General features: G+C 39.9%; 1 protein-coding gene across 7 annotated transcripts in view; it reads left to right on the forward strand.

Annotated features, from left to right (window-relative positions):
* The first annotated feature begins 1005 nt into the window (after positions 1-1005).
* Boll (boule homolog, RNA binding protein) overlaps positions 1006-23498 on the forward strand; it is a 92488-nt gene continuing 69995 nt past the window's right edge. For 2 of the 7 annotated variants that reach the window (XM_028886203.2, XM_037210405.1), the window contains exons 1-5: positions 1006-1161; positions 5141-5284; positions 8225-8316; positions 19412-19466; positions 21289-21364. In XM_028886203.2, the coding sequence (XP_028742036.1) occupies positions 1141-1161; positions 5141-5284; positions 8225-8316; positions 19412-19466; positions 21289-21364 (388 nt within the window). In that variant the 5' untranslated portion in view covers positions 1006-1140. Of the gene's footprint in view, positions 1162-1911; positions 2198-5140; positions 5285-8224; positions 8317-19411; positions 19467-21288; positions 21365-23498 lie in introns of those variants that run through there. The other 5 variants (XR_005092676.1, XR_005092677.1, XM_028886210.2 and 2 more) reach the window with 4 other exon arrangements.

Genomic DNA, 23498 nt, shown 5'->3' on the forward strand with positions numbered 1-23498 from the left:
GGACTGGTGTGAGAAGTGACCATAAAGCAATGCGCCTGAAAAAAAAAAAAATGGGTCCGTGACGGATGGTCGCTTTTCATAATGGCAATCCTTATTATGTGAGTTTGTCTAATTGGAATTACACACTACTTAAGAGATGGGCTCTCGGCAAACTTTTAGAGATGGTCCTTGCAAAGCAGCCCTTCAGAGGAGATCGCAAAGCTATGGGGCCGAGTTTAATGAAGCTGATTCCCTCAAGCTTCCTCCTTTTCTCTTTTTTTTTTTTTTTTTTTTTTTTTTTTTTTTTTTTTTTTTTTTTTTTTTTTTTTTTTTTAAGGGTGGGAGGGATTGGGTGTCAGGCAAGATCTCACTGTGTAGCCCTTAACTATCCTGGAACTCGCTATCTACATCAGGCTGGCCCTGAACTCGCAGAGATCCCCCTGCCTCTGCCTCTCAAGTGCTGGGATTAAACGTATTGGCCTGGCTCCCGGGCCCCTCCGGTTCTCAGGAGCGCAGCACAGCTACCCTACCAGTGGCCTGGACGGCGCTGCCCCGCCCTCCCTGGCAGGGGTGAGTGACAGCGACTACGAGGACAGCAGGTGCTGCGTAAGTCCGAGGCTTTTGCATGCTCCGCGCCGCCGCCGCCGCCGCCGCCGGGAGGGGGGAGCCGGGCTTGCACGTGGAAACTGTCTTCCTGTCCTCGAACCTGCCTTCGGAAGTCCCCGTGGGCGGCGCTGGAGCACAGGGTCGAGGTGAGCTCGTCCAGAGCTGCGTGCGTGCGGCTTCCTCGGCTTCGGGGAGACGCGAGCGCATCCCCACGCCCGTCCCGGACAGTGCGCGCCGTCGTCCATCCCGGCTCTCCGTGGGTGGGGGGGGGAGAGGACCTGCGCACAGCGCCTCCTCCGCCCCCCGCACAGCCCGCCTCGCCCCCCACCCCCACGCCGCTCGCCCGCCCCCGCCCCCGCCCCCCAGGCCAAGCTCGCCGGGCTCGGAGACGACTGCGCCGCCGCTGCAGCCGCCGCCGCCGCCGCCAGGGGGAAGCGAGTCCCCGACGGGAGACGCGCCGCCGCCGCCGCCGGCTCCTCCGCTGCCACGGAACGCGCCTTCCAACTTGAACTTCCCCGCGCCTCCTGCCTCTCTCAAGAGCGGACGCGGGGGACGATGGAGACCGAATCCCGGGCGGTGAGTGCTTGGGGTCCCCCGGGCCCTGCGCGGCGGGCGGCGCGGGTCCCTGCGGGGCTTGGAAGGCTGTGCTTTGGAGCCGCCGCCGCTTCTGTTCGGTTGGGGAGGAAGGCGGGGCGGCCCGTCGGGGTTGTGTGAGCGGGGGCTGACCTGGGGTCCCGACCCCCAGGGGGCGGGTGGGCAGCACGGGGGCGGGAAACGGCCGGGGACCCCGCGAGGGAGGCTCAGCCCGCCGTGCCCAACGAGCGAGCGGGCAGCCCTGCAACGCCTTCCCGCCCAAAACTGTGGCGCCCTCGACGCTCGCCCGCCCGGCCGTCTGCCCGCCCTGTCGGGGACACATTCTCGTAGCCTGCGGCGTGTGGCCGTCGATGCTCCGCCCCGGGGAGCTCGGGAAAGCTGGGGGTGATCTCTACACGCGCCCCCCGGCTCAAGCTTGGGCCCCCCACGCCCGGGGCCCGGAGCCGGGGCCGGGGCCTATGGGGGCCCCAGCAGTAGCCTGGTAACGTGCCGCCCCGCCCCCGTGCCGGCCGGCAGCCAATCAGCGGGCGCTGGCACCGGCTGCCCCAGGGAGCCTGGTAACGTGCCGCCCCGCCCCCCTTCGCCCCGCCTCCCCCGTGCGGCCGAGAGCCAATCAGCGGGCGCTGGCACCGGCTGCCCCTCCCCGCGGAGCCTGGTAACGTGCCGCCCCGCCCCCCGTGCCGGCCAGCCGATAGCCAATCAGCGGGCGCCAGCCAGGGGCCCCGCCCCCGCGGGCCTGCTGCGCACGAGGCTGCGCACCAGGCGGGCCCCGGCGCGTGGTAGGTGCCGTTGAGGGTTCCCGCCACCGCTGCTGGCGGGTTTGCCTGGCAAAATTTCTCGCTGGCTCGCCTTCTTTTCCCTCCCGCACTTTGGTGGGGAGGGGGGGGACCCTCGCGTCGGCGCCTCGCTTCACGATGACCTGAGAGAAGCCGAGGACGTGGTCGGTGCGGCCATGCCCCCCATCGCCTCGACCTGCTGGCCGCCCCGGGGAAGGAGCACCGAGGCGGTGACTGCGACGGTTAGCCCCCACCTCTTCCCTTCGGTCTCTGCAAAAATAATAATAATGATAATAATAATGGTCCAGTTCTAGGCTAAACCCCAGAGGAGGAGGCGGGGAGGCCCCCAGGGCTTTGGAAGAGCGTCTTAATAAACGCTCGAGGGGCCAGGCTTGACCACGAAGCCGAGGGACCCACACTAGCAACCCGGGAGCAGCCCCGGACCCCCGTGCTGTGAAACGGTGGGCAATTGGAGGTGTCCCCGGTTCGAGCCGCGGCTGATCTCGAGGGAACGCCCATGGCACACCTCCCCGAGCCTTGTGGCTGCGAACAGTCAAGGGTGTTCTAGAATATGACTGGTGCTTCGGTCCTTATCCAGATAGATGTTCAGCCCAGGCGAAGCGGGTTTCTCCCGAAGCAGTGATCTGTTTGTTCGTACAGTTCAGCAAACACCCATCGAACACTTGCTGTGTGATGTGACTGGTTTACACGGTGTAGTGTTTTAAATATGTAGATTAGGCAGACTTCCTGCCCTTGTGGATATTTTATCGTAGTGCAGAGTGACAGGTAAATAGATGTTATAGTAGAAGGTGGCAAATAGTAAAAGAAAAGTAAGCAGATAACCTCCACAACAGAATAGGAGCCTTTAAAACAAGGGAATGAAGTGAATGGGTTGGTTTGGTTTGGTTTTTTAATATTTTTTCTTTTTCTCGTTGAGTAACCTGAAGTCTCTTCGTTTGGGACTGTTGCCATCCACCTCTCACGGGAAAAATTATGGAGTTTGTCGTCTTACTTAAACTTGAGGACAAACTAGAACTTCCATTGAAGTCCTTTGTTTTTAGAGAATTTTCTGAAGACTTTTTTTAAAATTAACAAGTTCTATATTATAAATAAATGGGCCGGGCGGTGGTGGCGCACGCCTTTAATCCCAGCACTCGGGAGGCAGAGCCAGGCAGATCTCTGTGAGTTCGAGGCCAGCCTGGGCTACCAAGTAAGCTCCAGGAAAGGCACAAAACTATGCAGAGAAACCCTGTCTCGAAAAACCAAAAATAAAAAATAAATAAAAAAATAAATGGGCAAAGGAACAAGGTTTTATCTATTGGAGCTAGAAGATTTTCTCTGGTACAGAATTTTCTAGAATATCGTTGATACTGTTTATAATTAGATTTCCTTTGTTGAAATAGTATTACATATTACTATTCATCTGTTTCCTTCCATTCTCTAAAATACCATATATTATATTTATCTGTTACTTTGTACTAAGATATACTCTTCATGAGGACAGGGAATTTGCCTTTTTTATTTTAATCACATGAACATTTAAAATAGTGGTTTTGTTGTCCAACAAAATGGAAAAGAACAAATAATAGAAAAGAACAACCCTACCGTCTAAATTAAAACTTCATTGTGATGGTTCTCAACAAATTATGAACTTTAGTATTTAGTATTTTTGAAGGACTTAGTATGCTAGACTGTCTCAAATGTCTGTTTAGTCTTCCTAGAAAGAAAGTAATATTAGTTTTTGTGTGTGTGTATGTGTGTGTGTGTTTTATTTTTCCTTTCATTTTACATTGCAAGTCTTTTTGGTTGCCATTATGCAAAGTCTTATATTGATACATTAAGCCTTCCAATTTAGAAGTATGAACATAATGGATATGTCCTGAGCTCAATTCTTTGTCATGAAAATGTATAGTTAGGTTTTTAGGTATTTAATGTGTTTCATAATGTTCAGGTTTGTAAATTTTTCACTGATCAACCCTGGCTGGCCTAGAACTGTGCAGACCAGGCTGGCCTTGAAGTCCCAGGAACCCGCCTGCCTCTGCCTCCTGAGGGCAGGGTTGGAGGTGTGCACCACTGCACCCAGCTAGGTGTGTATTTCTTAAAGATAACTCTAATTTTCAAATAGATAATGCATTTACAATTTTGACTTTCAGGCTAACACTATCCAAGTTTATTAACCTGTCAGTGTTCTTTAGCCAAAGACTACCAAGAGCACATCTGTAATTGGGTTGTGTCTGTGAATTCACTGGAACTAGGAAGAAAGTACACCATGGGCCCTCTCAAGCGTTAATAATTTGATTTATACAATATAGGCTTTTAAAAAGGATTTCATGTAGAAAGGCTTTACCTGGAATGCATGTTGTGAGGAAATGGGAATAATTCTATGATTGTGTTAATTATTATTTTAAAAATAAGATTGATAAAGGAGAAGCAGTTGCTCAGATTATCTAGGATAAAGCGATTATTTGGTAATTCTCGTGGTTTGGACAGTGTTTTTGTTTTTAATCAGTATTCAGGCATGATTAAAGACTGCTTCTTTTTATCTTGATCTATCATAATTATAGTGCCCTTGTCTGAAGTTAATGTTCTTTAATGAAAGAACACCACTACCTAACTGAGTGCCAGGCTTTGCACACCTGGACAGAATGGCTCGAACAGAGCATCTCCCAGCCATCTGGGTCTTCTTTTCTCCCTCTCTGACTTCTCTATGAAATGAATGCTTTTGAAGGGGGTTGCTTGTTTGTTCACTGATTGGTTGGTTGTTTTTTGTTTATTTGTTTGTTTTTGAGACAGGTTTTCTCTTTGTATATCCCTGGCTGTCCTGGAACTCACTCCGTAGACCAAGCTAGCCTTGAATTCACAGAGATCCACCTGCCTCTGCCTCCCAAGTGCTGAGATTAAAGGTGTACACCACCACTGCCCAGCTTACTTATTGTTCTTCCTTAACAAACAGAATACCTCATAATTATTAAGTATATCTGAGTAGTTCATCTAATATAAGCACTTCTCTAGCATGAAGTACTTTGTTTCATTTTTATTTTCCCCCCAAAACTAATTATAGTTTTCATAATCTTAGAATAAAAGTCAAGTCTAGTAGATGGCATTTTGCCTAGATGACTGTTTTGATGGCCCTGCATTAAAACTCATATCCAGTGCTAAAAGTTTAAAATGACTTTATTTTACAGCAAACAACAAATCAGACGCAAACAGATTCATTATCTCCATCCCCTAATCCTGTGTCACCTGTGCCTTTGAATAACCCAACAAGTGCCCCAAGATACGGAACTGTGATCCCTAACCGCATCTTCGTAGGAGGAATTGACTTTAAGGTATCTGTTTGTGGGTGCAACATGGTGGGAAAGGAAAGGAGTTTTGTTTTTCTTTACAATTGAATAGTTCATTTTCCAGCAGGTATTTCCTTATCTGACTATAAAAATTACATTTGCATATTGGTTAATAGGCTTCACATTTAAATACAGATAACCCTTTCAACAATTCTGTAGGTTAATTTACATGTGTATACTTGGGCAATCTCACATACAAGGAAATTGAGGCTTCTTTAATTGCTGTATGCCCCTTGTTACTTACTGATGGAAATCTACCTTCTTTCTTTATTCTAATTTTCTCATTATTTCTCAATAGTCTTCGTTTTTCAGCATACTTGTTATACTTTCTTACATGATGCTCCAGTTACCTAGATGATAGATTATTTCAATTTTCAAATGAAAACTTAATGTAAATATTTTAGTCTTGTAGAACCCCGTGTGTATATGTATATATACACATATATATATGAAATTTTTTAAGATTTATTTATTTTATGTATATGGTGCTCTATCTGCATGTACACCTGCATGCCAGAAGAGGTCATCAGATCCTATTATAGATGATTGTGAGCCACCATGTGGTTGCCAGGAATTGAACTCAGGACCTCTGAAAGAGTTGGCAAGGCTCTTAACCACTGAGCCATCTCTCCAGTCCCCAAACCCTGTATATTTATCCCAGCCTTTATCTTGCTTTCCTAAACCATGTCCTAGACTTCAATTTCTTACAAATAGCTTTCTTCTATAGGATTTATAATCTGATCATTTAAAAGGCCTTGTAGTCCAAATAGAGAATCTGTACAAAAGTGTGCTTAATCAGCTCATCAGCTATTTCATTCTTTCAGAAAAGCATAATTGAAATTATTTTCAGTATTCCTGCATAAGAGGTAGTAATAGATATGTACAGGAAAGATATTCATGAATATTTTTAATCAAATACCCTTACTGGAGCTGAGGATATAACTCAGTGGTAGAGGTTTGCCTTGCTTGTAGAAGCCCTAAGTTCAATCCATGTACACATTCACACTTCTCTTCCAAATGGATTTATAAAAGTATTTCTAAAGCCGGGCAGTGGTGGTGCACTCAGGAGGTAGAGGCAGGCGGATCTCTGTGAGTTCAATGCCAGCCTGGGCTACAGAGTGAGTTCCAGGAAAGGCACAAAGCTACACAAAGTAACCCTGTGGGGGCGGGGGGAGGACCATTTCTATTAGAAATTATACAGAGAGATGCCTTCTGTGATAAAAGGTGCCATTATGTGTGATTTTTGACACTTATTTCCATGTACTCTATCACAATTTAGGTAAGATTACTTTTTCTTTTACTTAAGAAAAATGTTATCCTTAGTGTATTTGCCAAAATAATGATTCTTAAGTATGTGATTGTTTCACTATAAATAAGTAAGCTTTATAAAATACCTTGGAAAGATTTTCTGTACCTATGGAAAATGTGGGTATTCATGCTTAGAATTCATTCATATTAAACTTCTTAGTGAACTTTTAAAGTAAGTATTCCATAATACTTACATACTAAATACTTAAATACTAAAGCACATGAAGGATGATAGGAATCTTAGAGGTTGTTGTTTCTATGCAGCCGGAGCATTCAGGTAGCAGAATTCTTTCCCTTGAGGCATATCTTTTTCAAAACTACAAATAATCTGCTATAGTAGCAGTGTCAGACTGTTCCAGACTGGCCCTCTGCAGGTTCAGTCATCTTGACTTTGCCCTTGCTCTGTGAGTTCGCGACTGAGCTAGTGACTCCTCTCCAGAGAACAGTCTGCGTTAACTTTTCTTTTTCTTTTTTTTTTTTTTTTTTTTTTTTTGGTTTTTCGAGACAGGGTTTCTCTGTGTAGCTTTGCACCTTTCCTGGAACTCGCTTTGTAGACCAGGCTGGCCTCAAACTCACAGAGATCTGCCTGCCTCTGCCTCCAGAGTGCTGGGGTTAAAGGCGTGCGCCACCACCGCCCGGCTACATTAACTTTTCTAAATATCTGATGGCAGTTCCCATTCTAGCACTGATTCCATGTTTAGAAGTTCTTTTATTAGAATAAAAGTAATTCGCATATTCTTAGATTTAGTGTTTGTCATTGTCCAATTTAACAGGCTGAATGTTATCATCCAAAATAATAAATTGTGTATTTAAGTAAGTGAGGTGACAGTTGAACTCAAAATGAGTGGCTGTGCTCTAAGACATCTTTTGATTGTCCTTTAGGTAAATTTAAAGTTATACTTCGAAGCAAACAGTTGCAACCGAACCCAAAAATCAAATTGCCGTGAATTCACCATAAGTACTCTGGGACTAGCTCTTGTTGTCTTCTCTATACCAGATATTCCCAAACGATCTTTGTACACATCTTGAACATTGTGTCTATTATACCTATTTTATTGTATCATCATAATGTCTGTAGTTAGCTAAAATGTATGTTGAGTACAGATAAAATACCTTGTAATTTGAAATATTATAGTCACTTTGTAACTTCTCATGGCAAATTCAAATATTTGGGGGAAATATATTCCTTTCCTAAGGCCTGATTCTTCCTAAAGACTGTGGTGATTACCAACCATCAAGTGACTGGATTAGGCCATTGTGACTTGGTTCACTGCTGGAATTGCTGCCCTCCCCAAATACTAGAGGCAACAGAAGTGCAGCCGCACTGTGGGTTCAGGATGTGTCCTCCAGCACTGGCATTCTTAAAGTCACTAAACGACCCCTTTACAGAGTTAGCATTCTTTGCAGGTTAGAATAACTCACTTTAAAATCGCTACTTAGCTACTACGTAAAGCAAAGTACGTAGATTTTAATAACAATGGTTTTACCTATTTTTTTAATAGTGAGAGATACTCTAACTTGTTTTCTATATTTTTTTATGTCTCCACAACAAGCATTGGAGTTGTTTATCTTTTATTGATTAAAATGTTTTTTAATGTTTTCTTTTTATTCCATTAGACAAATGAAAATGATTTAAGAAAATTTTTTTCCCAGTATGGGTCTGTAAAAGAAGTGAAGATTGTTAATGACAGAGCTGGAGTATCCAAAGGGTTAGTATCATTCACATAATATATATATTAATGAATTGTATTTTGTTGGGTTAGGTTTTGTATGCTAATATACTTTGTCTCCATTTCTTAGTTGAAGAATTTTATGCCCTCTTGTTTTCCATACATTTGCTGTGTGTGTGAGTGTGTGTGTGTGTACACGTGTGTGTACTTTATTAAGGTAAAAAGGGACTCTATAATACTTCTTAATCTAAAAACTTATTTTTCATGGACCAAGGGGCCATTCAGTATAATATGACAAAAAATGTGGAGGGACAAATTGTATAGTAGCTAAAGAAGCAGAAGCTGAAAGAAGAGATGCTTCTGGAATTGTTCTTGCTTTGATCTATAAGAGAGTTTATTTGAAAATTGCCGATTTGAAAGAATGTCTGTGGTCTGTGGTTCAGAATCTAGTTAAGAAACAAATGAAAAGTGCCACTCTAAGAAGAACAACAAATTGTCAAATCAGAAAGAGTTGTGGTAATTTGAAAGAGAATGGCCCCCATCGGCTCATGTATTTGCTCGGTCACAAAGTAGTGATACAATTGAAAGGATTTGGAGGTGTGGCCTTGTTGGAGGAAGCGTCACTAGGTTTGGGCTTTAGGCTTTCAAAAGCCCAAACCAGGTCCAGTGTCTCTCTCTTCCTGCTGTCTGTGGATTCTGAGGTCAAACTCTCAGCTCCTTCTCCAGCACCATGTCTGCCTGCATGCCGCCATGCTTCCTGCCATGATTAACAGTAAACTAAACCTCTGAAGCTGTAAGCAAGCTACACTTAAATGCTTTTCTTTATAAGAGTTGAGATCATGGTGCCTCTTCACAGCAGTAGAACAATGACTAAAACAAGAATAAACATTGAAATTAGTAGACTGTGTAATATATAGAGCTGTTTCAGATTTCTCTGTGTACAAAATCCGAAATTTTCTGAGAGGGAAAAGGTAGTTTTGCACAGTGCATTCACATAAGGAGTTTTGTTGCAAAGTTAAAAGAAAGTAGATAAGGCAGTGGAGGTAAATAAAGGATTGTGTTTGTTTTCTTCAAATAAAGAGATATATTTACAGGATTAATAGAAGGAACCAATAAGATAGAAAACAATATTAATGAGGAATGACATGGAAAAATGGCAGGAGCTAATGTGGAAGATACAGTGTTTTCACAGAGAGACTGTTTTTAATTAAAAAGAACCTTCCTGAGACTGTCAGACAATATTAAGATGAGTTGACATTGTATCTTTCTCATTTAGCTAAAAGAATTTACATTATTTTGGTAATACTTTTATCATTGAAAAGCATGGAAAGTCAGATGTAATCCAATAAATATTCTGGAGACTGAGGCAGGAGGCTTGCACATTGGAGGGTTACTGCCCTCTTCAACCAAAAAAAAGTCAGGGCTATTGCTTAGCCTGCACAAGGCCCTGGATTCATCAGGATAATAAAAGAGTCTATTCCAGAAAGAGAAAGGTAAGAACATTAGAAATTACAAAAGAGGTAACAGGGCAGGCCAGCCGGGAAACGGCCCAGGGAGGAACAGTTGCAGTTCAGAGAGCCCGGAAACGGCCTGCCCTGTCTCTGAATGAAAAGGAACTGTGGAGATAATAAGGAAGGACTGGACCCACTGACGAGTTCAGACAGCAGAAGATTCCAACAGTAAAGAATATGATGGTCAATCTTCCTTGGCTAGAAGACAGCCATCTCTGAGGATAAGTAGTGGAGACTAACAGCCTTGAGCCTGAGGTTAGCCCATTCTCCATCTCTTAGAGCCACAGCTAGGCACCGACTTAACCTCTGACAAGCTAGAGAATACCAAAAGTCAGCCCGCAACTTCTGCAGCCTCCTCTCTCGTCTACGAGTAATTTTTAATGGGTTTTGAAAGCACTAAGACTGGTCCTCTGGATTACACTTCAGTGCTGCTTGTCTCCCACTCTTCAAAACACTTAGGAACACTATTTGGCTTAGGAAATAGCTGTGCCAAGTTGTTCAGACTACGGAATTTCTGGAACATGGAAAAGTCTACTTGGCCTACACGTACAGTGCTAACTTCGGCCAGAGAGGCTCCTGGTGTACAATAAAAGCAAAGCTCCTCAGGCGAAGACAGCTTGGGCCATGTTGACCCTTGGCTAGCGCAGGCTCAGCACTGCCTAATCTTAGGACAGACCGGGACTCCCGTCAGCTGCACTCTGCCTTTCCCAGGTTAGAGGGCCGGAAAGAAGCTGCTCCAGTAGTTTGTCTTCATTGTTTCCCTTTGCTTGGGGATGTTTGGGCCTTGTATTTACCCTTTTTCTTTTGATGTTTTCTCTTTTATTCTTCTCACGTTTAATTTTGCTTATGCATTTTTCCTTTAGTGTGCAATCAGAATGATTTCATCTCCGTTCTTCCCCACACACACACACTTCACAGTGTATTTCTGTACTCCTTTTCCTCTCTGCCATTTAAACTTGCCTCTCTTCTTTCTCCCCTTCCCAGCCTCCTCTCATGTCAGTAATTTACTATTTTTATATTTACCCTAAGGTTTTAACTTATACATGTATAATGGCTTATCCATTACTTTTGCCCTTTTCTGATTTGTGGTCATTGACGGTATATTAGTGTCAATCAATTTTAAGCATATTTCCCATCTGTTTTGGTTTAGTGTTCTAGCTAGTAAAGCCATTTGTTTTCTCCTTAGTGGGTGGTAGTGGGTGGCCATCAAGAGATATCCATAACAGTAGATGAAACATGAAAAGGCAAGGGAGCACCCATAAGATCATAACTCCTTAATTATCTAATCTAAATATAATAAGTAAAATACTGAACAGAGAATTCAAAAATCTTCTTGTAAAATGACCAGTAACTTCAAACTGTATGCAAACAAGCCGATGAGTAACATAAGCATCTCAGTTCAAGACTATGGTGGTTTGAATGAGAAGGGCCCCCAAGGGGAGTGGCGCTGTTTGAAGGTGTGGCCTTGTTGGAGGAAGTGTGTCCCTGTGGAGGTAGGCTTTGAGAGCTCAGATATATGCTCAGGCCACACCCAGTGAGAAAGTTCATTTCCTCTTGCCTTTGGATCAAGCTGTAGAATTCTCAAGCACCATGTTGCTTGCATACAGCCACGCTCCCCGCCATGATGATAATGGACTAAACCTCTGAAACCGTAAGCTGCCACCTCAGTGAAATGTTTTCCTTTATAAGAGTTGCCGTGGTCATGGTCTCTTCACAGCAATAGACATCCTAACTTAAGAAAAGACCTAAATAACAAAATCAGAAACAAGCATGAGACAGGCTCTCAAGGCTGCCACTGAGGTCAATGGAAATAAGCAACAAGGTGTTGTGTTTGCCTTCTTAAAACACTGGGGAACGCTATCACCACTGTACGGCTGAACCAAAATCTGGTGAGGGAAGGAACTGAGAAAATTCACTGCTTAACTCAGCACAGTTGTGCCAAAAATTTAGTACAAAAGGTAATTGGTCCAAACTAGGCAGTTGGACATCCCCCAATCTAATTTAATAGTGTGACCTGAGACTGGAAGTTAAACCTCTCCCATCAGCACAATATAGTACATGAAATATCAGTGAGGGAAAGAATTCAAAACTCATTCTACCAAAAATAAAATATGTCCGATGTGATTTTTTTTAAACCTCAATATACTCTTACTATACGTTTGTCATTTTGTTTTTGGGTTTTGGGGGGGGGTTGTGTTTTGTTTTGTTTTCATTTCTTAGTCTGTACTCTTGCAGAAATGTCTTGGAATGGTCTCGCTTTAGTTTGTACTGTGCGTGCTTAGGCTGTATGATTGTTCTATATTATTCTCCACCCAGTCTGACATTTTCTACTCTGAATCCTTACATTCAGCCCATGCAGCTTCCCTCTCATTCTCTTTCTCTCCTCCCCATATCCACTCCACTTTTACTTATTCACTATAACCTTCCAAAACCTTAAATTCTGAAAATTGCCCAACTTTTCCTTCCCAGATATTTTTCCTCCCTCATATTCTTTCCTAATACTGATTGATACCTAGCCTTATTCCACCTCCACTCTTAATCCTAGTAACTAATATCCTAGTTATATCATCCTGGCTTATTGATCCTCCGGTAGTTATTGAAGTTATATTTAACTACCTAGTATGATGTTTGTGTTGTACACCTACCCAGCATTTATGGTTGCTTTTGCAGTTAATACTATACTCCAGAAGTAGTAAAGAGTACCCTGAGCACATGAGCTGAGGACTTCTGAACTATGCACCTCCACTCTACCACAATCTAGCCTCATTTAAATATTACAAATAATTAAAGGATACAGCTGATAAAAACTCCAATCAATAAAATAACCACAGATCCATAAGTCTTAATTTGGTAATTAAGAAACATGAAGGCAGAGCCAGGCGGATCTCTGTGAGTTCGAGGCCAGCCTGGGCTACAGAGTAAATTCCAGGACAGGCGCAAAGCTACACAGAGAAACCTTGTCTCGAAAAGCCGAAAAGAAAAGAAAAAGAAAACATGAAAATCACACAGTACCACACCCCCAAAAAAAATTATAATGGCTGCAAATGAGAGTAAATTAGATGAAATTCAAGATGGGGAATGAAAAGAATGTTTAATAAAACAAAACAGTATAAAAATAAACTCTTAAATTAATTCAAAGACAATATAAACAGCTAACTGAAATAAGAAAATTAGTACATGATATGAGAAATTTACTAAAAAATACTGAAAACCTGAAGAACTCAGTGTGTCAAATAAATTCAGTAAGAAGCTTTACCAATAGAATGGGTCAAATGGAAACAAGAGAAATGAATTAGAATTCCTGAATCCACAAAGAAAATAATAAAACCTAAATAAAACAGCATGAGTTCTATGTACAACATTAAAAATTTACAACCATTGGAGTAGCAGAACTCCAGTCTAAGGGCATAAAAATATTTGGATAGAATTATAGCAGAAAACTTCCAAATCTAGAGAAACAGATGACCATCTGTCTTAGTTTCTTTTCCTATAACTATGATAATAAATATGCTGACAAGAGCAACTTCTGTGACACAAAGTTTGGTTTGGCTCACAGTTGAAGGGTACAGTCATCATGTGGGGAAGTCGAGGCAGCCGGAACTTAAGTGGCTGGCCACTTTGCACAATCAGAACTTAAGTGGTTGGCCACTTTGCACAATCGGAAAGAGGCAACAAGTGCCCTCTGACTGTGGGCAAGTCTTTCTACCTCAGTCCAGTCAAGATAGTCATCCCCAGGCATGTCCAGAGGCTGTCATAACCAAGCTGATTCCTCACACATGTGTCTAGAAGCTTATCTCTAAAGTGAGGCTAGAGTCTGTCAAGTTGACAATTAACTATAGTACTCAACTCAGGAGGCATATAAAAAACAAAATGGGCAAGAAGAGAAAAGTTTTCTATAGCCTATTATAATTAAAACACTAAGTACAGAGAATGAAGAAAAATATGGAAAGTCACATATAAAGGCAGACCTGTCAGCACTAATCCATTTCTCAACAGAAGCCTTTAAAGCCAAGAGTTTATGGAACGATGTATTTCAAGCACTGGAAGGTAAATATTAAGCTAAACAACTATATCCAGCAAAATAGGTCATAATTGAAGTCTCCTTTCTATGATAAAAACAAGCAAAAGGAATTCATGACCACTTAAGCAGCACTACAGAAAATAATTGAATATTTCAGAAAAAAAGCCAAAAATAACTCATCCAGGACACTACAAGAAAGAGTAAACCGCACTAGAAGAGTAGTTAAGGAATAGAAAGAAGACCAAACACTAGAAATTTAACAAATAACAGGAATTAATACACCTTTCGAATAGTAAATTTGAATATTAATGGACTAAATTCTACAATAAAAATATACAGAGTAGGTTGAGTTAAAAAATAGAATCTATTTATTGCCTACAAGACAAACCCTATAATCTAAGACAAATGTCGTCTAAGGATGAAAAGGTGAGAAAATGTTCTCCAAGCAAATGGAACTAGAAAGCAAACAGAGTGCTGTTATGTGTCTGAAGAAAGACTTCAGAACAAAATTAGAAGAGATAACAAATGTTCTTACTGATTAAGGAGACAATCCATTAAGAGAAAATGTTCTAAATATACATGCCTCAAACACTGATGCACTTAATTTCATAAAACAGGAACTGCTGGTATACAAAGACACAGACTAACCCTAACACAATAATAATGGGTCATTTCAGTACTCTAGTCTCAGCAGAAATAAATCATTCTAGCAGAAAATAGGAAGGAACATGTGAGTTAAATGACATCATAGATCAAATCGACCTAACAGACATCTACAGAAATTCCCCTGAAACACTGCAGAATACACATTGTTCAAATTGGCCAAGAAAACTCGCTCTAAAATATATCATAAATAGGATACAAAGCAAGACTTACCAAGTATAAGAAAACTGAAATGTTTTTGTATCCTGAGCACAGTTAAAATAAAGCTATAAACAAACAGTAAGAGAAACTTTAGAGCATTATGAACTCATAAGAGACATAGCATTTTATAGAATAATGATTGCATCGGAAAATTAAGGAAATTTATAAATTTTAAGAAATTAATAAATGTGAAATGACACATAAATGCATAAAATAGAATGAAGGCATTCTTCATAGAGGGATATTCATAGCTGAAAATATGAACATTTAGAATCAGATTTCAGATAAATAATAGTCCTCCTTGTAGCTATAGAAAAGAATAAGAACAAACCAAAAAAGTTAGTAGAAGCAAAGAATCATGATCAGGACAGAAATTAATAAAATGGAAGTGGGGAAAAAAAGAACCAATTTAACAGAATACTTTGGAAAGATAAACAAGATCCATAATTACTTAGCCAGACTAGCCAAAAAAGAGAAGACCCAAATTAACAAAATTAGAAATTAAAAAGAAAGAGTAACAGATACCAATGAAATTCAGAAAATTATTAGAGCATATTTTAAAGCTTATATTTCACCAAATTAGAAAACAAAAAAAGAAATTTGCAGACAACACAACATAGACAATATTTTTCAAAAATAAACCTGTATGTAGCAGCAACAGTGAGGTACAAAAATAAACAACAAAAGCCTAGACTGGTTTATGAGAGAGAGAATGGGGCTGGAGATGATGGCTCAGGGAGAGCACTGGTTGCTCTCAGAGACTCCGGGTTCAGTTCCTAGAACCCATGTCAGAATCACAGGCACCTGGAACTCCAACTCGAGGGATCTGACACCCTCTGGCTTTTGTGGGCACCGTGCACATAGATTCATGCAAGCAAAACACTCATACACATAAAGTAAATGTAATTTTTAAAAAAAATTAAAAATAAAGGATCCAGAAATAAACGAACTTAGCTACAGCCACCTGATCTTTTGCAAAGACAAAACTGCATTGGCGCAAATAAGCCTTGTCAGCAAATGTTATTGGCAAATCTGGATAGCTACATGTGAAAGAATGAAACTAGATCCCTATCTCTCACCCCACACAAAAATTCAACTCCTTAAGACTGGAGATAGAGCGCAGTAGGTAAGAGCATGGCTGCTCTTAAAAAGAATTCAGATTCTGTTTCCAACGCATGGTAACTCACAGCCATCTGTAACTAGTGCCTCTTCTGTCGTCTTTGGGCATCATGCACATAAATTAAAATAAAAGTGTGACCCCAAATGTTAAAAAGTCTTAATAATGTAAGACCTGAAATTAATATTAACAGGAGACTTTTCAAGATATTGGCATAGGCAAGCACTTTCTGAATAGGACTCCAGTCAATCAGGAAATAGCACCAACAATTAACAACTGGTATTTCATTAAATTCAAAAGCTTCTGCACAGTAAAAGGAAACAGTTGAGTGAGGAGATAGCTTACAGAATGAGCTGTCTGTACAGATGCCACCTTTACATCAGACGGGATTATTATCTAGAATATATGAAAAATTAAAAACTAAACACCCAAAACAAAGCAATTCAGTCTATAAATGAGTTAATGAAATAAAAAAACAGTGTTCAAAATACAAATTACAATTGGCCAATAAATGTATAGGGAAATATTTAACCTCATACCATCAGAAAAATATGAATAAAAAGTACATTGAGATCCCATCTTGTGCCAATCAGAATGGTAGTCACCAATAAAACAAATACTAGTAATGATGCAGACAGAAGGAAATCCTTATATACTGCTGGTGAGCAAAGTCCAGCCATGGTGGAAGTCAGTATGGCAGTTCTTCAAATAAATACAAGTGAACCTATCATACGACAAAGGTATACAGCTCCTTAGTATTTACCCAAAAGACTCCAAGTCAATGTATGTCAGATAGTAGTGCTCACTGCAGCACTATTCACATTACTAAGTTAGGGAGCCAACCTAGGTATCCATCAACAGAGGTATGGGTAAAGAAATGTATGTACGCAGCCATAAAGAAGAATGAAGCCATGTGATTTGCAGGAAAGTTGATGCAACTGGTGATGTGTTAAGCAAATCAAATAAGTCTTAGACAAATAAGCTTTCATGTGTGGGCCCTAGACTTTATATATAGATAATATAAAATAAGCACCCTGACACTAGCACAAAAGCAGATACAAAGACCAGAGGAATAGAGGACCCAGAAATAAGCCACTTGATTTTCAACAAACATCCCCAAAACATACACTGAAGAAAAGGCAAATGGTTCTGGGAAAACCAGGTATTTACATACAGGAAAACGAACCTAGATCATCTCTCACCCTATACAAAAATCAATTCAAAATCGCTAGAGGCCCTTAATGAAAGACTTGAAATTTTAAAACCATTAAATGAAAATACAGGAAAAAATACTTGAAAATATAGTCATAAGCCAAGATTTTGGGTAAAGGACACCACTAGCTCGGTTGGAGTGCTTTACACATAAAAGTGAGAAGGGAACAAGAGGGGAGAAAGGAAGAGGAAATGAGAGAGTTAATGGAGTGTAAAAATAATATTGAATGCAATATTATTTGCCTCATGCAAAGTACAAATATGTGTGTATGACTATATCAGAAGGGAGACTGTTTAAGGAATGGACTGGCAGGAGTGAGGAAGCACAAGAAAGGATCATGGGAAGTCAATATGACCAAAGGATACTAACTGCAGTTTATGAAGATGTCACAGTGAGCTGGGTGTTGTGGCACACACCTGTTGTGTAATATTATTATAAGATATGTTACATTTGTTTGTGCTCTGAAACATTTGTTTTAATGATGCAAAGATGTGTTGCTTTCTTTTATGTTGCATTTGTTTAACTCTGTGAAGCTGTGTTACTTTGCCTGTCTAAAACACCTGATTGGTCTAATAAGAGCTGAACATTCAATAGCAAGGCAGGAGAAAGAATATGCAGGATTGGCAGGCAGAGAGAATAAATAGGAGAAATCTAGGGGGAAAGGACCAAGAAGTGAAGGAGGGGGACGCCAAGGGCCAGACACCCAGCCAAAGCCAGCCATGGAGTAAAAAGGAAAGAAAGGTATATAAAAGGTGTGTAGAGAAAGGTAAACGCCCAGAGGCAAAAGGTAGATGGGATAAATTAAGGAAAGCTGGCAAGAAACAAGCCAAGCTAAGGCCGGGCATTCATATGTAAGAATAAACCTCCATGTGCACTTCTTTAGGAGCAGGGTGGTAGGTCCCCCTAAGAGTAAAAAGAGTGAAAAAATAACCAACAATACATACCTTTAATCCCAGTACTCAAGAGGCAGAGACAAGTGGATCTCAGTGAGTTTGAGACAGCCTGATCTACAAAGCGAGTTCCAGGACAACAAGGACTGTTACACAGAGAATCCCTGTCTTAGAAAAACAGAAGAAGAAAATGTCACCGTGGAACCTATTATGTTTAAAAATCAATTAAAAGACCAAAAATAGTTGAGTAAAGGCATTTCAGAAAACTAAGAGCATACACACAAACAAGCTGTATTCTATCCTGTGTTCTATCCAAAAATTAGTTTATTTAATTTACTAAATTAAATTTATTTTATTAATTAAACTAAATTAATTAATAATTAATTAAACTAAATTAATTTGCCGAAAATTTAATGTTTGGACTAACAGATAAGAGAATTTCATTCTTTAAAAAAAAGTTACTTTGATGTTAGTGGTACAGCCAGGTAGTAGAACACTTGCATAGAATGAGTGAGGACCTTTCTTCCCCAGCACAAAAATAAACATTAAACAAGAAGAAATACTATTAAACTATAATTATCAGTTGTAAAATGGTAATCATGATGTTTAGCATTATTTAATATTTAAACAGGACTCATACATGTTAGCTTTGTACTTTATTTCATTTTTCCTATAGTTTAGCAAGACATACATCATTACATGTATCTTATTTCTTTTCCTTTTTTTTTAACCCTTAGAAAACAATTTTGCTGTATATTCCAGTCTGAGCTGAAATTCAGAATTCTTTTGCTTCTGCTTCCTAATTGCTGGGATTATTTGCATGTAAAAATCAGATACAAAAAAAATTTAGGTTGTATTTTTATTGCTGTTTGCGAAATATACTAATAGTTATATTACTAGTTTATGTGTAACAATAATAATTATATGATAGATTTGTAAAGACCTATACAAATATAAGAAATTTTGTATTGAAACTTTTATTGTTAACATTTTTCTACTCTGATTCTTCTAAGGCAAACAAACATGTTATTTTTATAAGGTTGGTTGGGTGGGTGGGTGGGTGGGTTTTTTATTTGCTTGTTTTTAAGGAAATTACAGGGCTAAAAATGTATTCATTTTTATTCAAAGCACTTGCCTTGGTGCACAAAACCTTGGGTTTCATCCACAACGTGGAGTGGGGGAAAGAAAAAGGCGCCAAAGATGATGGCCCTATTCTGAAATCTGTTGCATCCCAATCTTTAAGGCAGAACATGAATGCATCAAAATGCTCACACTGTTTGAAGATTCCTCCCTGTCACTTTGACAAGCAAGGATGACAGTATTAATCCATGGTTCCCACACTGAGGCAGCATACCTACAGTGGCAATACTTACAAAGTAAAATTGTCATTACAGGTTTAGGCTTATAGCTCAGTGGTTTAAAAAAACTTACAGGCCCTACATTCAATCGCCAGAACTGCAAGATAAAATTTAATGTAATATTCTAAGAAAATGTTAATAATTTAATGCATTTACTTAGGTATGGTTTCATCACTTTTGAAACTCAAGAAGATGCACAAAAAATCTTACAAGAGGTAAGATCTTTCACTGTAGTTAACTTCTGATTTGCAACTTCTTTCTTTGGAACTAATTTCTTATGATAATATAATGGTAGAGGATAAGCTGGTGATCTACATATATGTATATATACATACATGTATGTACATGTGTGTGTTTATAGGTATCTTAAGATTGCCATTGGCCTCTAAGAAACAGTCTGAAGAACAAGACATTCCAAGTCATTTCATGAGGATGATTGTTAAGTTATAATATATTTTATTTTATTTACTTAAACTAGTAATTTAAGAATGTATCTCTGTGATATGTAAATGGTTTTATATAATTCTTAAGAAACACTACAAATGTAGATTTTTAGAATAAGATTACCTGGTATTATTTCCTTCCTATGAAAAACTAGATAAACCAGTAACATTCTTTAATATAAAATGTCTGTGGCCTATAGTTCATTTTGATATCTTTTAACTTATGGCAAGTATAACATTTAACCTTTTTAGAAAAAGATAGTTAAATTATGTATTATAAGATAATACACAGTCAGATCTTATCCACTTTTATCCTATGAAGTCACCATGTAACTGGATAAGTGGATACTGTATACAATACAAGATAAGGTTCCAAAAGACCTTTAGTCACAATATTGCCACCAGTACATCAACATAGAACCTGGTTTCATGTGTTGCTATTTAAAGAAATTGTGTTATCAAAACTTTTTATTGCTTGTCACAAAGATCTGAGAGAGACTGGAAAGATGGTCTCAGTTTCAGGCATGGCTGGCTGAGTCTATTGCTGTGGGCCTAGGACAGTGAATGTCCGGGAAGCAGAGACTAGCTTAGGAAGAGATCTATGATGAGCTATAGTTCTCAAGAATATTCATACCAAGACTTACTTCCTCCAGCTAAGTCATCTCCCAATAATGGTATCAGATTATTAACCCAGCAGCAGTAATCTGTTAAATCCGATCCCTTACCATCTGATCACCTCCTATGGTTGAATCTATCAGTTGAGACAAAGTATTCAACATATGAACTTTTTTGGGAAGGGAGTGGATACTTCATATTGAAGCCATAATAAACAACATATTTAATAATTGTTAATCATTAACACTGTGTTCATAGCCAATGGGACTATAATACCTGAATTCAGCATAACAATACATTTCTCCATAAAATATATGACAACCTTCATGTGCTTAGGAACATTAGCTAGTACTTTTAGTACCTGTGAGCCATTTTATTTATTTCACATAATGTGAAAAGCATATCTAAAAAGGACACTTGGTAAGAATATGATAGCTAGAGGAAGAAAAAACATCACTTTGATCTTAACTGGATTCTTTTGTGTTGGACTACTCACATTTTCTGTACATGTCCACAAATGATCTTAAAATAACTACAAATAGTGGTTTGGAAATTGCAAATAAATTTTAGAGAATATCTAAGTTGCAAATATATAATCAGTAACTAATGATGATGGTTACTACATCACCTAGATTCATAGCAGTAGAACTAAGATAAAGATAGTTATTTGAACCCAGACCATCTTTTGAGGCATACTTGATTCCCAATACTACATAAGCCAGGCAATGTGGCACATGCCTGTAATCAAAGCACTTAAGAGGTAAAGGCAAAAGGATCAGAAGTTCAAAGTCATATGATGATGTATCAAATTTGAGGACAGCCTGGGGTTCATGAGACCTTGTATTTAAAAAAAGAAAAAAGAAAAAAAAATGTCACACAATGTCTGCTGTTTCATAGCGGTTTTTCTTCACTGATTTTATAAAGCATGGTGTCAAATGATTTTACAAATCATGGTGATGGGCTTTTTCCTTTATTTTAGGCTGAAAAACTTAATTATAAGGATAAGAAACTGAACATTGGTCCAGCAATAAGAAAACAACAAGTAGGGATTCCTCGTATGTATTGAGAACTAATGTATTTTTTAATGTTTTACATGGTTTTGTGAAATATTACTCTTCTAGACCTTTTATTAAAATAACCTTGTTTCTTTATGTAAGGTATTTTAGCAAAATTGGTAGCTATATAATTATTTTTTAAAAATTAAAATATCTTAGTTTGAGGTATAGGGGAAATATGCATGAACAATATTATATTCTATATAATGGTGGTTTAAATGAAAAATACTTTCTTTTTAATTAGCATAAAAAGTACTGTTTCATAATAGCGTTTTCTTTTTATTGAAAATTCATACAATATATTCTGATCGTGGTTTACCCTCCCCCAGGTCTTCCCCACCCATCCAACTCCACCCCTTCTTTCCTTCTCTCTCTTTAGAAGACAAACAGGCAAATAAAAAATAAATAATTTTTTAAAAAGTGAAAAAGCACCAGAAACACAAAAACAAAACCCATAAAAACAGAGTCAGAAAGCAGAATATACAAGTAAAAGATAAATAAGATTTTTTAAAAATTGTCCAAATAAAACAATATTGGGGTCAAAAAAATCTACAAAAATACTGTTAAATTCATTTTGTGTTGGCTACCTACTGCTGGGCATGGAGCCTCCTCTTAAGTGTGGATTGTATACCCAGTGAAACTCCATTGGGGAAAACAGTTTGCCTTTGTAAGCAGTTGTCAACTGCAGAGAGCTTCTTGGTTAGGGATGGGAGCTCATGTCCACTTGCTCACCTTAACGCTGGGACCTGGTCTGGCTTGAGCCTGTGCAGGCCCTGTGCATGCTACCACTGTCTGCGTTTGTGTGGGGCCAGTCCTGTTGTGTCCAACACTGTTTCCTTGCTGTCAGTTCATCCCACCTGGCTCTTGGAATCTTTCCACCTCATTTTTCTTCATTAAGAAATTTTCTACTCATTCCACATACGATCCACAGATCCCCCCTCCTCCCTCCTCCCACCCCCTAGCCACCCCGCATCTCCACCTCCTATTCTACATAGCTCCTTGAGTCCTGATGGAGGGGAGGGAGAGTTGATGAAGATACCCCATTTAAGATATTCCAAAAGTGTTTCCAAAGTCTGTCACTCTCTGTCTGTACATCGTCCTGTCATGGGTCTCTGTATTAGTTCCCATCTCCTGCAGGAGGGATGATCACCTTCTCTGATGATGACTGAGCAAGGCACTGATCTGTAGGTATAGGAGAATGTCATTAGGAGTCATCTTATTGCTGTGCTTCTTTAGCCTATCTGGTCACCACCCCAACCGTGTCAGTCATGGGTTCCATCTTGTGGGATGGGGCTGAAGTCCACTGAGATAGTGGAGACTCTCACGTTGGTTCCACTCTTGCACAGGTATCTTGCAGGCAGCTAACTGGTAGGCTTCAGGGTTTGTAGACATGCAGAGTGCTTTTCAGTACCTCAAACACTAGTCAATAGGAGTGAAGGCTGTGGGTAGCACCAGCTCAACTTTTCTGTATTCAATAAGATAGTTCAGTGTTGTATTGAACACTTACCATCAGTTTGTGGAGAGCAAACAATAGTCTCGGCAATAGCCTGAGTTGTTTGAAGATTTCTACTTGAGCCCCTTCGGTCAACAACTCAGACATAACACATTCTTGGCCATGTAGACTTTACTTAGTGACTAGAGGTCTCTAGTTGGGATATAATCCTCTCCCTCATTACTTGGTGACTTCATTTAGACTTCTTTGATAAATGAATATATTTTAAGAAGCTTCTGCTGTAGTAGATCTCCATATGACCCCTCAAATGGCCCTTAATGTTACTTGTCCCTCTCCATTTTATCTTCTTTACCCCAATCTTCCCTCCCCGTCTTCTTTTAATCTTCCCATTTCAGTCTCTCCCTACACCCCCATCTCTCCATAACTATATATTCTATCTTCCTAGGGAATCCTCCTCTTTTCACCTCGTCCCTTACTCTAAACCTGCGCTCCATGTTTATACAGATTGTAACATGTTTATTTAAAGTCTTAAAAGCTAACATCTGCAAGCAAGAGAAAGCATACTATGTCCTCTGGGGTTTGGGTTACCTCACTTAGCTCACTCAGGATGATTTTTTTCTAGCTTCATCCATTTACCTGCAACTTTCATGACTTTTTTAACAGCCGGATAATTTTCCATTG

The sequence above is a fragment of the Peromyscus leucopus genome, chromosome 13, assembly GCF_004664715.2.
Source record: "Peromyscus leucopus breed LL Stock chromosome 13, UCI_PerLeu_2.1, whole genome shotgun sequence".
Classification (NCBI taxonomy): Eukaryota; Metazoa; Chordata; class Mammalia; order Rodentia; family Cricetidae; genus Peromyscus; species Peromyscus leucopus.